This window comes from Giraffa tippelskirchi, chromosome 1 (genome assembly GCF_054371585.1).
Source record: "Giraffa tippelskirchi isolate mGirTip1 chromosome 1, T2T-mGirTip1v1.2.pri, whole genome shotgun sequence".
Lineage (NCBI taxonomy): Eukaryota > Metazoa > Chordata > Mammalia > Artiodactyla > Giraffidae > Giraffa > Giraffa tippelskirchi.
This window is the reverse complement of record NC_137275.1, coordinates 205,136,697-205,153,355: the sequence shown is the minus strand read 5'-3', so window position 1 is coordinate 205,153,355 and position 16,659 is coordinate 205,136,697. Positions and strand designations below refer to the sequence as shown.

General features: G+C 38.6%; 1 protein-coding gene and 1 pseudogene across 11 annotated transcripts in view; one reads left to right on the top strand and one right to left on the bottom strand.

The window, feature by feature from the left end:
- SPIN1 (spindlin 1) overlaps positions 1 to 16,659 on the top strand; it is an 81,152-nt gene that overhangs the window by 46,302 nt on the left and 18,191 nt on the right. For all 11 annotated transcript variants that reach the window (XM_081572578.1, XM_081572610.1, XM_081572588.1 and 8 more), the window contains one exon: positions 9,265 to 9,313. In XM_081572578.1, coding sequence (XP_081428704.1) covers positions 9,265 to 9,313 — 49 coding nt within the window. The remainder of the gene's footprint in view (positions 1 to 9,264; positions 9,314 to 16,659) is intronic.
- On the bottom strand, positions 6,578 to 7,287 carry LOC145539136 (small ribosomal subunit protein uS3 pseudogene; annotated as a pseudogene).

Here is a 16,659-nt window from a genome sequence, read left to right as displayed (position 1 = left end):
ATATACTATATAATCTTTGGATAAAGACCAGCCTTTGGTGTGGTGGTTCATTTTGCTTGCCCCATAGTCTCTTCCAATTATTATGCAGTGTCTATGTTTCATCGCCCATCACAGTTTGTTTTAAAAACAATGTTTTCATTACGTTTAAGTAGAATTGCTTGCAGAAATACGGTTTCTTCATGGGGCTTCCCTGGTGGTCCAGTGATCAGGAATCCACCTGCCATTGCAGTGGACATGGGTTTGGTGCCTGTTCTGGGAAGATCCCACATGTTGCAGGACAGCTAAGCCCGTGTGCCACAACTGCTGGAGCCCACGTGCCTAGAGCCTGTGCTCTGCAGTAAGAGAAGCCACCACAGTGAGAAGCCCTTACGCTGCAACTAGAGAGTAGCCCCCATTTGCTGCAACTAGAGAAAGCTGATGTGCAACAGCAAAGACCCAGCACACCCAAAAATGAATGTATTTTTAATAAAAGAAGGTTTTTCCCACTATGTGAAACCCAAATATCATAGCGATTAACGTAACCAAGCTGGTGCAAATGATTTTCAGCACTTGATTTGGATGTTTTGAGTATGTTGGCTGTCTCCCACATGGTATAACATTGATCTTTCTCAGTTAATATCTGGGTTTAATGTCTGTCAACTTCAGCTGGTCTGCCGGATTTGTCATAGCACCTTCTCCATACACTGCACAAATCAGTTGTGTTTTCTTGAAATAATAAAGTTTTCTTCTGTCTTCAGTATTAAAATGACTGGAAATGGCTACACAAAATCTCACCAATTTTGATAAGTTTGTTTTTTTAATGCACGCTGAGATGACAGCTGTCACAATACAGTCTAACAGTTGTTTCAAATGAAGTTAAAGACAGCTAAACACTACTACAGCCATCTTACAGGAAAACTGAATGAACTCTTTGGCAGACTCAGTATCTAAAATGTGTTCAATATAACCCAGGTTATCTAGATTTTCTCCTATTACTGCCTTTTAGGGATTTTATATTTTATAGTTTTTAATTTTACATTTAGGTATATGATCTGTTATGAGTTCATTTTTGTGGTGGATATAAGGTCTGTGTCTAAATTCACTTTTCTGCATGTAGAAGTCCAGTTGTTCCAGCACCATTTGTTGAAAACACTGTCTTCATTTGTATTACTTTTGTTCATTTGTCAAAGGACAGTTGACTGTATTTATGGAGGATCTCTTATGGGCTCTCTATTCTGTTTTTTTTTTTTTTTTTAAATCTATTTGTTCATTCTTTCACCAATTCTTTTACACTGTCATGATTAATGTAGCTATGTAGCAGGTCATGAAGTCCAGTAATGTCCTCCAGTTTTGTTTTTCTGCTTCAATATCCTGTTGGCCGTTGGTGTCTTTTTGCCTCTCCATATAAACTCTAGAATCAGTTTGTTGATATCCTCAAAATAACTTGCTAGGAATTTGATTGGGATTGCGTTTAAAATCTATGCATCAAGTGGGGACGAGCTGACATCTTGATGATATTGAGTCTTCCTGTCCATGAACATGGAATATTTATCCATTTAAATGGTTCTTTAATTTCTTTGATCACAGTTTTGTAGTTTACCTTATATATATATTTTTTGTATGTGGAATCAGCAGTGATGTCTTCTTTCATGTTTCATACTAGTGATTTGTCTCTTTTATTCTTAGTTAGCACAGCTAGAGATTTATCAGTTTGAATCTTTTTGAAGAACCAGGTTTTGATTTTGTTGATTTTTCTCTGTTGACTTGCTAATTTAAATTTTGTTGATTTCTAAGTTTTATAATATCTGCTTACTTTGCATTTAATTTGCTCTTCTTTTTCTGGTTTCCTAAATTGGAAGCATAGATTTTTGGTTTTAAATTTTTCCTCTTTTCTGATATATGCATTTAGTCCTATAAATTTTCTTTTAGTTAGTATCAGTCACTCAGTCATGTCCAACTCTTTGCAACCTCATGGACTGTAAGCCTCATGGCGACAGAGGTCACCAGCCTCCTCTTATCTATGAAATTCTCCAGGCAAGAATACTGTAGTGGGTTGCCATTCCCTTCTCCAGGGGTTCATCTCAAACCAGGGATCAAACCTGCATCTCCTGCATTGCAGCCAGATATTTTACCATCTGAGCCACCTGGAAAGCCCAAATACCCCCTTTAAGCACTGCTTTATCTGAATCCCACAGATTTTAGTAAATTGTACTTTCGTTTTCATTTAGTTCAAAATATTTTTGTCTTAAAATTTCATCTTCGAACCATGTATTTAGAAGTGTGTTATTTAATCTCCAAGTATTTGGGGATTTTCCAGCTGTCTTTCTGTTACCGAGTGTAGATCTCATTGTGGTCTGAGGATATTTCTTTTATCCTCTTTTAAATTTGTTTAAGTGTGTTTGATGCTTCACAGTATAGACCCTCTTGATGAATACTCCAAGGGATCTTGAGAAGGAGGTATATTCTTCTGTTGGTTAAAGTGCTATGTATATGTCAGTTTTATCCATGTGATGAATGGTAGTATTGGGTTCAGCTATGTCTTTTTCCGATTTTCTTAAGGCTGAAGCTGTCCATTTCTGATAGAGATATTGAAGTGTTTTCAGCTGTGATAGTGAATTCATCTGTTTCTCCTTGTAGTTCCTGTCGGTTTTTGCCTCAACTAGTGGGATGCTCTGTTGTTAGGTACATACACATTAAGGATTGTTATGTCTTCTTGGAGAATTGAGACCATAATCGTTATGTAATGCTTTTCTGTATCCCCAATGAATTTCTTTGCTCTTAAATCTCTCTGTGAAATTGGCAGCTCAGCTGATAAAGAATCCGCTTGTAATGCAAGAGACCTGGGTTTGATCTCTGGGTTGGGAAGATCCCCTGGAGAAGGGAAAGGCTACCCACTCCATTATCCTGGCCTGGAGAATTCCGTGGACTGTGTATAGTCCATGGGGTCACAAAGAGTCGGATACGACTGAGTGACTCACTTTTACTGGGAAGCCCAAATACCCCTTTAAGGGCTTTCTTTTGATCTTCGTTACCTTGGTACCTCTTTCTCCATCTGTTTATGTTTACTCGGAATATATCTTTGTTTTTAAAGTGGATTTCTTATAGAACATCTACCATGTGGTATTGCTTTTTCATTCAGTATGACAATCTCTTTATTGGAGTGATTACTTAGACCATTGGCATTTAAGGAGATTATTGGATTAATATCTGCCATACTTATTGCTATTTCCTATTCATTGCCCTTGTTCTCTGTTCATATTTTTGACTAATACTTTTTCTGCCTTTTAAGGTTTTTTTTTATTGCCTATTTATTTATGGCTGCACTGTGTTGTCATTGCTGTGCACAGCCATCCTTCTAGTTTCTCTGAGTGGGTACTACTTTTCTAGTTGCAGTCCTCAGGCTTCTCATTGTGGTGACTTCTCTTGTTGCAGAGCACAGGCTCTCAGGCGTGCAGGCTTCAGTAGTTTCTGCCAGCTTCAGTGGTTGTGGCACTTGGGCTCTGGAGCAAGCAGGCTTCAGTGGTTTTGGTGAGTTGGCTCAGTAGTTGTGGCTCACAGGCTTAGCTGCCCTGTGGTATATGTGATCTTCACAGACAAGGGATAGAACCTATGTCCCCTCTATTGGTAAGCAGATTCTTAACCACTGGACTACAAGTCCCCTATTATGGTTTTAATTGAGCATTGTGCTTGATTCCCTTTACTCTCTTTTCTTACCTTGTCCATTATACTTTGAAAAAAAACTTTCTTAGCTCTAGAGTTTGCAATATACAGTTAATTCTGGTACACTGTCAAATAATGTGGTAGAGCTTCACTGGTAGTGAGAATATCTTGTAACAGCAAAATATTCTAATTCTTCCACTCCACAGTCCTTTGTATTATTGTTATCTTTCATTTACATATAAACTCCATAATCATCTAGTACATAGTTGCTAATATTACTATGAACAAAGTGTTATCAGTTCAGTTAAAAATCAGAAAAATAAAACTTTTTATATTACTTTCACTTATTCTATTTCTAATGTTCTTTCTTTATGTAGATCTGAGTTTTTCTTGTTTTTCTTCTCTGAATAATTTCTTCTAACATTTTTTGGAGGGCAGATCTACTGGCAACAGATTCCCTCATCTGTGTTTGAGCAAGTCTTTTTCTTTCACTTTTGAAGGATACTTTTGCAGAATACAAACTTTTAGGTTTTTTCTTTCTTTTCACTATAAATATTTCACTCCAGTCTCTTTGCTTCCATGCTTTCTGAGGAGAAGTAGGATCTAATTCTTAATTTTGCTTTTTTTTTGTTCTGGCTTCTTAAGAGGTTTTTTTTCTTTATCTTTGATTTTTCTCACATTTGAATATGAAAAGCCTATTTAGATTTATTTTTGTTTCCTTGGCACTTTTCCTGGTTGGTTTTCTCTGAGCTTCCTTGTCTGTAGTTTGGTGTCTGACATTAATTTGGGGCAAATTGTCATTATTACTTTACATATTTTTTCCTGTTCCTTTCTTGTCTTTCTGATATTCTCATTATGCACATGTTACACTTAGGTTGTTGTTTAACAGTTCTTGGATATTCTGTTTTTCCCCACATCTTTATCTTTTTTTTCCTCTTTTCAGTATTGGAAGTTTCTGTTGACATATCTTCAAGCTCAGAAGTTTCCTCAGCTGAGTCTACTCAGTCTACTAATGAGTCTATCAGAGCATTCTTCATTTCTGTTTTGGTGTTTTTGATTTCTGCTGTGTCTTTTTTTTAAATCTCTTTGATTTTTAAAAAATATTTTGGTTATGCTGGATCTTCTTTAGGACTTCCTGGTGGCTCAGACAGTAAAGTGTCTGCCTACAATGTGGGAGACCCAGGTTCGATCCCTGGGTTGGGAAGATCCTCTGGAGAAGGAAATGGCAACCCACTCCAGTACTCTTGCCTGGAAAATCCCATGGACGGAGGAGCGTGGTAGACTGCTGTCCATGGGGTTGCAAAGGATCTTCTTTGCTGTGCAGGCTTTTCATTGCAGTGGCTTCTCTGATGAGCGCTGGCTCTAGGCAAGCGGGCTCAGTAGTTGCTGTTCCTGGGGTCTTTCTAGAACACAGGCTCAATAGTAGTGGCATAGGGGCTTAGTTGTTCTTCAGTAGGTAGGATCTTCCCAGACCAGGGATCAAACCCATATTTCCTGCATTTACAGTGGATTCTTTACCATTGAACCATTAGGGAAGCCCATCTGCCGTGCCGTGTCCTTTTGTTTTTTCTTAGACATTCCATTTCTCTGCTTATATTACTCATTTGTTCTTGTTTATTGTCTACTTTTTTCACTAGAGCCTCTTTGAGGGTGGAGATATTGATTAATATCCTCTGTACTAAGGAGGAACTTTGAGACAAAAAGTGAAGTGGGCATAAAGTGCAATTATGAAATTTAGTGTGGGTTGACATGATCAACTGGACGACCGTCCATAGGCATTTGGAGCTGCACTTCATACTGCCGAAAGGGCTCTTCTAGAGATGCTTCGGGTAGATTTGATCTCTGTTCAGTCTGTATCTTCATGTATGAGCTGCCCACTTCCTTCAGTGTATGTAAACATGCCGGGTGAAATTGAGCGAGAATGGCTCTCTTAGCATTTGAGATTACGTTTTGCAGTTTTTATCTGTGAAGTAGAATGGACAGTCTTGCACAGACAACTGACCATATATATCCTTTTTCATTTATCTTTTTAGAATTGTTATGTAATTGCAGGAATTTATGTTTAAAAACTGCAGGTCTTGATGTAATGCCAAGAAGAGAACTTTGCAGATAACCCAGAAGCCTTCTTCCTCCACCCAGGTGGATTATGTTACTTAGTGTGAATTTTGATCAATATGGTATACACTGCTTTTGAAGCACTCCGTAGACATTGATAGATTGTTGTTTTCTTATTCAAAATATGTGAATTTTCATTGTGATTTTGTGTTTGAAGCATGAAGTTTTAGAAGATTGTTTAATTTTCAGATATTGGGGTGTTTACAAATATTTATTTCTAATTTAATTCTGATGTAGTCAGAGGACATACTTTGTATGGTTTCATGTTAAGTGTACTGAGAGTTTGTATTCTGAGTAGCATATGGTGTATCTGGGTTAATGTCCCGTGTGAACTTGGAAAAAATGGAAAAAATTTTGGCATTACTGGATTTACATTCTGTAAATGTCAACTAAGCCTAGTTGGCTGTTTCTGATGTTTAGGTCTTCTATATCCTTTTCTGATATTCTTACCCACTTGTTATATCAGTTACTGAGAAGTGTTTATATTTTTAAATATGAGTATGTCAGTTTTTCTTATTCTATCAGTTTTTGCTTTATATATTTCAGTATATGATAATTAGGTTTATATACTTTTAAGATCGTTATAGCTTCCTTTTTTTTGTTTTGTTTGTTTATTTTTGACTGTGCTACATGACTTGTGGGATCTTAGTTCCCTGACCAGATATTGAACTCAGGCCCTCAGTAATGAGAACTGGGAGCCCTAACCACAGGACCACCAGCCCTGTTGTGGCTTCTTCTTTTTTTTTTTGTCTTTTAAAAATATTTTTTTTAAATCTTTATAGAGCAACATCCAGACTCCAGACCCAGGGGCCAAGGAAATCTGTCATGCGTTGGTTACCGGCTAGGGCATGGCAGGCAGCTCTGGCTTCCCACTTTTCTGTTCATGGGGTCGGTAGGCAGCATTTTCATCTCTGGGTTCCACAGTGCTCCCATGATCAAGCAAAGGCTTCTTAGGGCCAGTCTTACCAGTTGGGTCCCAAGACAGCATGATCTTTACCTTGATGTCCAGCACACCCTGACTGAGCAGCACGTGGCATGTGGAGGTGTCAGCATAATAGTTAACAGGGTCCCCACTGTGGATCATGAGGCCATCCACAAACTTCATGGATTTAGCCCTCTATCCTTGGAATTTCCCAGACACCACGACCTCACAGCCTTTGGCCCCATGATGAAGCTCGCACACCTTAGTAGGCCCTTCGTACAGCAAGAGTCTGTCTGTAATGCAGAGACTCTGCCTGGACAGTGGCACACAGACTTCCTGTGTGCATATAGCCCTACACTGCCCTCAGGGAAGCCACATCTCTTCTGAACCACAACAGTCAATTCCTGGATCCGCCAGCCCTTGTCACCAACAGCATTCCCTGTCCTTGTGGCCATGATAATGGTTTCTGTCCTGGTTGGTGTAACTCAGACCTCAACTCCAGAGGACCCATCTTCAGCCATCTCCGGAGTGAGAAACTCGTTCAGTTCAGCTTTGAAGACGCCATCTTCTTCAAAGACAAACTTTCTCTTCTTGGAAATCTGCCCTGCCATCTTCCCTCCCACACCCCGGAAAGGAAAGAGTGTTGTCTTAATTGACCCTGTTATCATTTTGGAATATCCTTTTTGATGCCCGATACCTTTGATTTCTTCCATCTTTGTATGGTGTCTTAATTGATGTATTTAAACTATATTTAGTGAAATATATTGTTGGGGTTGGAAGGATTTTTGCTATATATAATATTCACAGGTAGATTATCTTAGCAGCACCTTAAAGATTTATTCCACTGTTTTTTCTGGCCAGCATTGTTTCTGACAACAAATCTGGAGCTACTATTTTGTTTCCCTAAATTTAAGATGTCTTTTATTGTTTGGCTGTTTAAAAGTGTTTTCTGTGTCACTGGTTTTCAGAAATTGGTTAGAATGTGCCTTGTTGTTTTTCCCTTTGTTTTTTATCTTACTTGGGCTTCATTGACCTTGTTGGCTCTATGTTTATGTACTTATCACATCTGAAAAACTTTCTGCCATTATTTTTGTCAGACTTTTTCTTCACCCCTCTGTCCTCTTTTGTGGAGTCCATTTCGTTTATGCTGGGCCAGTTGATAACTGTCCTAGAGGTCACTGAGGCTGTTTGTGTTCTATTTTGGATATGTTGTGTTACAATGTCTCACATTCACTGCTGTTTTTTTATTGGTGGGGTCTGATCTCCTATTAACCACATCCAGTGGATTTTTTTCTTCTTCTTCATTTTGGATCATGTATTTTTCATCAGTTTCATTGATTTCTTCTCCTTCTCCCATTCATCTGTTTTAAGTGTTTATGTCTTCCTTTAACTGTTTGAGCATAGTTGTTAATCATTCTTTTAGCATCTTTGCCTGCTAATTATATTGTTTTGGTTATAACCTGTTTGCTTATGGGATTACAGTCTGCTCCTTTCCCACAGACCTAGTACTTGTAGTTGGGATGTGGGCATCTGAAGTGTCCAACCCAATTGTGGAGCATTGGGTTTTACTGGTGTCCTTTACTGAATACTGGAGTTTTGTTTTGGCAAGCAAGTGCTGCGATGGGTCTGTAGCAGCTTTTCTTCTCAGGGCTGCTTCATCTTCCTGCCAAGGGATTATCTTTTTGGTTTTTACCGATTGCCCTGTGTGTTCAAAGAGGTGGCTAGATGGAGTTTGAACAGCTCTCATGCCTTTGCAGGTTAATATCTAGCCAAAGACTGAAGACCACCATACCTTTTCCAGATGTTTGGAGCCCCCTGTGAGATCTCTTTCCTTGCCAGCACTCTGACCCACGACTCCCAGCCCACCTCGCCTCCTTAGCTTCCATCTGACTCTCAGTGTAGCACAACCTCAGTGTTCTTGGTTACCCTTCATGCACCATTGTCCTCAAATGGTGCTTGGGATGCACTTGGTTGGTGTGGGGGCCCTTGTGTGGGTTTTCTGCTCTCTGGTTCCATAGTCCTGTGCTGCCTGTTGTCCTTATGTCTGGATCCAGATGTTTATATCTCTTGTCCCATTTTCTAGTTTGTGGCAGGAAGACGAGCTCTGTACCTTTTAGTACTCTATGACTAGGATTGTCACTTTTTTTTGGTTGTAGTTTTTATCCATGTGATTTTGCTTTTTTTGTGTTTTGTGGCCAATTTAGGCAGATAAACTGCTCTTCCTGTCATTTTATCTTCCCAGAACCCCTTATATCTTCTGTTTAAAAGATAAGTAGGCAAATGGTTTTCTTAAAGTAGGCAAATTGTTTTCTTACATTTTGGCTGTTTTGGGGGTGTTTTGTTCTTTGGCCATGTCTTGTGGCTCGTGGGATTCTACAGAGCTCCCTAACCAGGAATGGAACCTGGACCTCTGGCAGTGAAAGCGCAGAGTGGTTGCAGAGTCCTAACCACTGGGCCTCCAGGGAATTCCCTTGTGGTTTATTTTAATTTCATACTTTATATGGCAGTTTTTCATAAGCTAACTTTTTCCTGAGTTTGAACTATTTTTTAATCCAGTATTCATTGACGTACACTCACTTCTCTTTCAGGCCATGCTGGTGTATCTGCAAGCATGATGAAGAAACGGACATCCCACAAGTAAGCGGTTCTGAAACTTGCCTTTTTATTTATTTATTTTTTAATTAATTTTAATTGCAGGATAATTACTTTACAACATTGTGATAGTTTTTGCCATACATTGACATGAATTGGCCACGGGTGCACATGTGTCCCCGATCCTGAACCCCACTCCCTCGTCCCTTCCCACCCCATCCCTCTGGGTTGTCCCAGAGCACCAGCTTTAAGTGCCCTGCTTCATGCATTCAACTTGCACTGGTTATCTATTTTACAGAAACTTGCCTTTTTAGATAGCACATTGTGGCCATTGGTTACATGGGCTGTGAGGGCATCTCTGTGAGGCCCTCTCTTGAACCCTCAGAGCAGCCAGCCTCACATGGAGCCTTGCTGCACACTGAGTAATGCTGTGCTATCTCGTCCCTGTTCATTCAGGACCTAGCTAGCACTCTGCCAGGCACACTCAACTGCTTCATAAAATTTTCAAATGAATGAGGATATTGTAATGTAGAGAAAGCATATTCATGTTGAAAGATAATTTTAAGTGACAAATGTGGTATGAATCTTAAATTCTGTAGGTACTAGAATGTAAAAGCAACTTTTTTCCTGCCTGCAATTTGTGTATGTGTGTGTGTATAGTTATGTCCAAAAAGAAAATTGAGTTACTATACTATCTTAAACAACAATATCCACTGGTACTGTGGTACTAAGCATCCACCAGTACTAGTGATGGCTACTGCACCATGAAATCCTCTCTAACAAATCAGCTATGATTGTATGAGTGTTCATCATAAGGTTGTTAAATATGGGAGACCCTCACTGACCCTAGCACCTCCCAAGACTGATTATACAGTTATTTTCAAATTATTCATATTGAAATGCTTGTGCCTCTTGGTCACCACTCTGTAGTAGTCGAAGAGTGTGAGAGTCCTCTGTGCTGTTACAGAAGGTCTGGATAAATAAAGGTGCCTTTCATTAATTGGTGGTGGTTAAACCAAAACATGTCTCTGTTAAGGAAAACTTGGGTATGTAATGTAAATATATGTGATATTCAGTTTAAGAAATGACTTGAAAAGTAAAAATATGAAGATAGGGCGAGTCCTGAGGTTTGATGAAACATTTCTCAAATTTCACTTATTTGCCCATCATCTTCACAGTTCTGTCATATCTAGTGATCTAATAATTTATGTAATATATCTCCACTCATTATCTTTACCATAAGTAGTAAACCATCTCTTGGCATAAATAAAAGGTAATGAAAAAAAACACTTAAATACAGTGGGAAATGAAAGCAGATTACACATTAACTTTGCAAAACTAGCATTGTTCATCTTTTTTCCCCTAAAAAGGAATAAATACCTATGCATTTGATTTTTGAAGTTCATACGTGTACAGCTAAAGAATCTCTCATCCCATCTGTTACATGATGCAGGAAACGTGATCAAGGGCTTTAATATGAGGTGTGCTTGTCTCACTTAAGGAGTAGAAGCTTTGAACATAACAAAAAGGAGAAGTTGAAAAGTTATCAGTCATTTTCCTATTTTTTTTCTGATCTCAGTGCAAATTTGAGGATGGGTGGGGTGGAAAAAAACTGAAACAGAAGTTTCCGCATATCACAAATGAAAGCTGTTAACTGTTGTCCTTGAATGGGTAAGTGGGGATGATGGGTGGTGGAGAGGCTGGCCTTGGAGTGGGAAGTCCCTCTTGGCCCAGCTGTGGGCTTTAGCAAATCCCTCGTATGCCTAACGCTCAGCTTAACTTGTATTAAGTCATGCTGTTGGACTGGAACAGTGAGGTTTTCGGGTTTTCATTACAGATGAAGTGTTTATAGCAAACAAATGTAGGAAAGCAGAACTTGGAGCCTCGCTCTCTGCTTGCCTGCCTCCACTGTGGCCCTCCAGAGAGTAAGGCACTCAGACTCCTTGTGTGCAGCCAGTGACCGGTGGTCATGCCTCCTCTCACTTTCCATGTTGGTACAGGGGGACTGTGCAATAATAACTCCATGTGCAGATGCCTCTGCTTGCTTGAGAGAGTCACAGGAACACCCAGGAGACAAGGGCTGGCAGAGCCCATGTCCTGCAAATGGCACCTCCTGTCTCCGTGGGTGTGAGGGGATTCTGGTAATCAGGTCCAAAGTGCTTGCTTGGAGCAGTGAGTGTCTCTGCACTCAGAAATGTTGCATAGCTGAGTCTTGTTCTCATTTTTTGAAGTAAATAGAAAGAAACTTTTGTACTTCTTGTGAGCCGGGGTACTTGGTGTATTTTGGGCACAAGCTGGTGGACATTTCTTTTCTGGCTTCCCAGGAGGTTGTTTGGGAATTACATCTTCACTGAAGGTACATCTTGAAGGCAAGTGTAGTTGGGGGACAAATAAGGTGGATGTAGCTGTAGTGATTCTTTGTTTTAGTTTTCGAATGTGGGTCTGGCTTCCTTAATTTGGATAATCGATAGATTTACATTTCAGGGAGGTGTGACTGGGCTTGGGTATCTTTTCCACTAATGTACATTTGGAAAATGGGTCAGGAGCTGTTTACACACTGAATTAAGGATTTCCAGGGAATGTTTTCCTTTTTCTAAGACACCAGTACTAGTCACTGACCAAGGCTGTCACTGTGCTCCTTCCCCCCCCCCTCCTCTTGTCCCTGTGGTAGTCTCATTCATGACATCCCTTGTCAAGTAGGGACCTCGAACCCTTCTGTGCAAAGAGAGTTTGAGTCTGCGGTCATCACATCTAAGAAATAGCTAGGATTCAGAAACAGGACAGTATGATTCTGGAACCTATAGTAACTATTGATACCACATCCTGTTTCCTGAACTGTATGTTTTGTTGTCTCATATGTGAAAAATATTTCTGTCACAAGCACACAGACCTAGATCACAGTTGGAGCAAGCATCTAAATGAACCATGGTATTGACAATTTTAAATTGGTCAAATGTGGAATACTTTTTAATCAATTTGCCAGTAGCTCTGTTATTCACACCAGTGAAAGTGAATAGTGCTTTGGAAAACCCTTGAGGCATTTGGATGCTTGCCATGGACATCTCTGAATACTCTCAGTGTGTGCAGTATGTAGACAAAATAATGAAAAAGCCAGAGTGATTTGGGTAGAAAACTTGCCTTTCTGCATCCTGTTTTTTTATTGTTGGTTTAAGCTGGGAATGCCAGTTTCAGCTGAGGAACTCTTAACAAGCAGCAAGTACTAGAGAAGCAGTTATTTTTTTCCTCTCTATTTGCTGCTGGGCATCTTGCAAAAAGACAATTATTTTGACTTAGTTTCTTTTGAAAGCTGCTGGAACACAGTAAGGAAGCTGCTTTTATCTCACAGTATTAAAAAAATAAGTAAAGAGGTCAGTTAATTAATTCATACACCAAAGTATGTAGTATGTGGGAGTCATTACTGGTTTATTTTTGGAGAATTATAATAGTTGAAAATATAAGAAGTACAGTGCCTTTAAATATTGACTATAAAAGTAAGATATTTACTGATGATAAATGGTAGTCAACTTAAGTCATTAAGGGAGTCTAGATAAAGGGTGAAAGGTCTTTCAGCACAGATTTTGTTTAAGTCAACATATAATTGAGTTATACAGTGTTCTAGGTGTACAACATAGTGTTTCACAATTTTTAAAGATTATACTCCATTTATAGTTATTATAAAATATTGGCTAGATTCCTTGTACTGTACAGTATATCCTTGTTTGTTTTATACACAGGAGTTTATACTTCTTAATCTCCTGTTTCTGTTTTGCCCCTCTGCCTTCACTTTCCTTACTGGTAACTACTAGTTTGTTCTTAGGAATTCTTTTCTTGATGACAAAATAATCGGAATGGTACTTTCAGTACCATTATTTAAAGTATTGAGCAAAGTACAGAAATGTTATCTACAGTCTTGGTTTTCCTTTTTGGGAACATGGATGTATAGAAGTTACTGTTTATTCTGAATCGGTTCTACTACCAAAGCTGTGCTACCTGAGTCAGCAGTGCACTTGGAAGCTTGTTAGAAAGTCTTTGGTTCTTCTTCAGACCTGCAGAATGGAACCCAGAGTTTCTGGGACAGGGCTTGGATAACTGTTTTCAGAAGCTCTAGGTGATTTAATGCATGCCTAAGTTTGAGAAGCACTGGCCTAAACCATCATCAGAACTGATATCTTAAAGCACATCAGGTAACGAAGTTAAGTTGTTTGGAAATTAATATACACAATTACAGCAGTGAAAGGTGATTGGATGCTGTATACTTGGTCACCATTTACTCCCATTGAAACTACAGGAAAAGCTGTTTATAGCTTATGGAGATGACAAGGAAAGTGATTATAGATGTTTCATTCTGGTTTCTCTACTTTTATCCTTGAATTGTTTGGATCGTGACACAATACAGCCTTTTAATTGCCCTTGGCTCTATAATTCCATGTGTCCTCAGTTGAATGAGATGTCTTGGTATTTTTTTATAATGTTGCTCTTTGTTTATTGACTACCTGGTAAGTGATAGTTAAGAACACGTTAGACTTTTTTCCCCAAGAAAACACCAGACATTAAGGCTATTAAAAATAACATATCCAAGGAGAACATATAAAGCAAAATCACCATATTTCAGGAACTCTCATTTTAAATTAAAAAAAATTAGTTGCTTTACATTGTTAATCTTCCATCCCTTTTTGTACTGGCTTGTGGGATCTTAGTTCTGCAACAGAGATTGAAACTCGGTCTTCAGCTGTGACAGTTTGAAGTCCTAACCACTGGACCATCAGGGAACTCCCTGTACTGTTCTTTTTAAAAATATGTGTATTTTCTGTTCTGTTTTGTTTATTTTTGGCTGCACTGGATCTTTGTTGCTGCAATATGAACTTTCTCTAGCAGAAAGCAGGGGCTACTCTCTAGTTGTGGTACACAGGCTTCTCATTGCAGTGGCTTCTCTTGTTGTAGATCGTGGGCTCTAGAGCACGAGGGCTTCAGTAGTTGCAGCACGCAGGCTCAGTAGTTACAACTTGCAGGCTCTAGAGTGGGGGCTCAGTAGCTGTGATGCACGGGAGTAATTGCCCCATGGCATGTGGGATCTTCCCGGACTAGGGCTCAAGCCAGTGTCCCCTGAATTACAAGGCAGATTCTTAACCACAGTGGGACCGTCACAGAAGCCCTATACTGCTAGATTGAATTACCTAGAGATATGACCATCTAAGTGTGTTTTTGATCTTTTTGTATCTTCTGCCAGTTATCTGACATGTTCTTATTGTTTACTTTTATATATACTATTTCAACTCATGTAAGTAAGCTTTAATTTTTGTTAAAATTTTTCTTACTGATTTTTGAATCCGAATTAGTGATTAGAATTTAAAAAACAATAAAAATTTGTCTAATATGTAATTTTTAACTTCTCTAGTATGGAAAATTTCAAATACACACAAAAATAAAGTAGTATATATTTCTTCACTCTTAACATTAAATAATAATTACTATTTTGACATATTTAAAAATATTTTAAAACAATCCTTGTACACTTTGGCTGTAAGGGTATTTGAACAGTTTGGACATTCAGGGAGCAGTAAAAGTATTGTATTATTCTAATTACTGTTTTTGTCTTTAGTATTCGTTGAGGCATCCATTCATTGTTTTATTTTTCCTTTTTCGGGGGCTGCACTTTTCTGTGTGGCTCCTGGTTCCTCAAACTTGTGCCCCCTTCAGTGGAAGCTTGGAGTCCCAGCCACTGGACCTCCAGCAGGTCCCATCTATTCATTCTTTCCTGCCTCTACCTTTTCAATCAAACTAGGTTATTCATTAAATAAATTTGGCAAAAAATGATATCTATATTAGATCGTTAATTCTTCTTTTAGAATTAGGGAAATGGTATTCTAAAAGTGAAATTACTCTTGACTAAAAAGGCAACAGAAATAAAATTTGGAATTTATAATGCTAATATGTATAAATCTATTTATATATAGTTTCTTGCAGAATTAGGCATCCATTGCATTAATTTAAGCATAATTTCAAATTGTATTTTATCTGCCTATAAAAGTAAAGTACTTAAGTCATAGAAAAATTTGAAAATAACAGGTGAATGCAGAGAAAGGCAACTTAATTATTTTTGATCCACTGTCATCCAGAGATCATGCCTGTTAATAATTTAATGTATGTTTTAAAAGTTTTTTTCCTACATATCTGTTTGGATGATTGTGTATATTTTTAAAATGTCTTTATATTTTTTCTGTGATTTTAATAGCTATGTAGTTATTCATCATACAGATACAGTGTTACTTACTAAATCAGTGAGACCTATTGAACTTTATATCCAGTTTCCCGTGGTACAAACACTGCTCAGAACATATTGTTTGCTGTAGTTTTGTGCTTGTCCATTGTTACATGAAATCACTGAGACAATGGATGCCAGATTGTTCACTAGGACAAACAAGGGTTGTATTTATTCTAGGAGGGTTGTATTTATTCTATAAGCAGATGGAAAATAGTACTTCACCGTAATTTGCATTAAGTTTGCAGTTTTTGTTATTGATATAGAAAGATCATCCCACCAACAGATCAGAACACTGAGAAATCTCTGCAAGATACACAGCAGACAGGAATAGATTTGTATCAGTATAAAAACTAAGCTAAGCTAAGGAACTGTCAACAACTTTGAGCTGAAAAAGAAGACTTCCAAAAAGTTGAATGTTCAGACTAGACCCCTAGCATCTATTCAGGTCAGGGACAGCACAGGCTGGCTGCAGTTGCTTTTGTCATTACGGGTGAGAAACCAGCTGCATTAGGTGTTCACCTTACCTCCCCTGGCTTGAAGTTGCCGTACGGTCTCAGCTGCTCTGAAGTTAGCTGGGTCCTGACTGCTCTATCTGAACCTATACTTCATACTCAGACATCAGAGACCCTGACTGGGCCTGAAGAAATACATCTCAGCTACGGATACCACTTTATATCTTTTCCTTGCATCTGAAAATATGGACACCAAGAATCATCGGGCACCTGAGGAACTGACAGCACCAAAGAAAGTCATGCACCGAATAGCAGAGTTAACCTTGTTCCTCTGCAGGTGGGAAGAATGCTGCCACTCAGATGGCAGCAGATGCAACAGAGACAGGGCTGAACCCAGGAGTTCATAAGGAAGCCAGAAAAGTGAAAATTATCCTCATATCAGGTGTGGCACTCATTACAAAGAAAAATTATTTAAGAGAAAGAAACGATCAGTTCATATAAATCAAAAATATTAGGTAAGATATTTAAGATAGGCTGAAATTCAAGCCTATTTTACCTAATTCCACAAATTGACCAAGTCCTAGTGAGGGATACTTAGAAACATGTCATGAGTCCTAGTGACATTTCAGAATCTTAATAACAAAATTCTAAAAGCAGCTTGAAGAGGAAGATGGGTT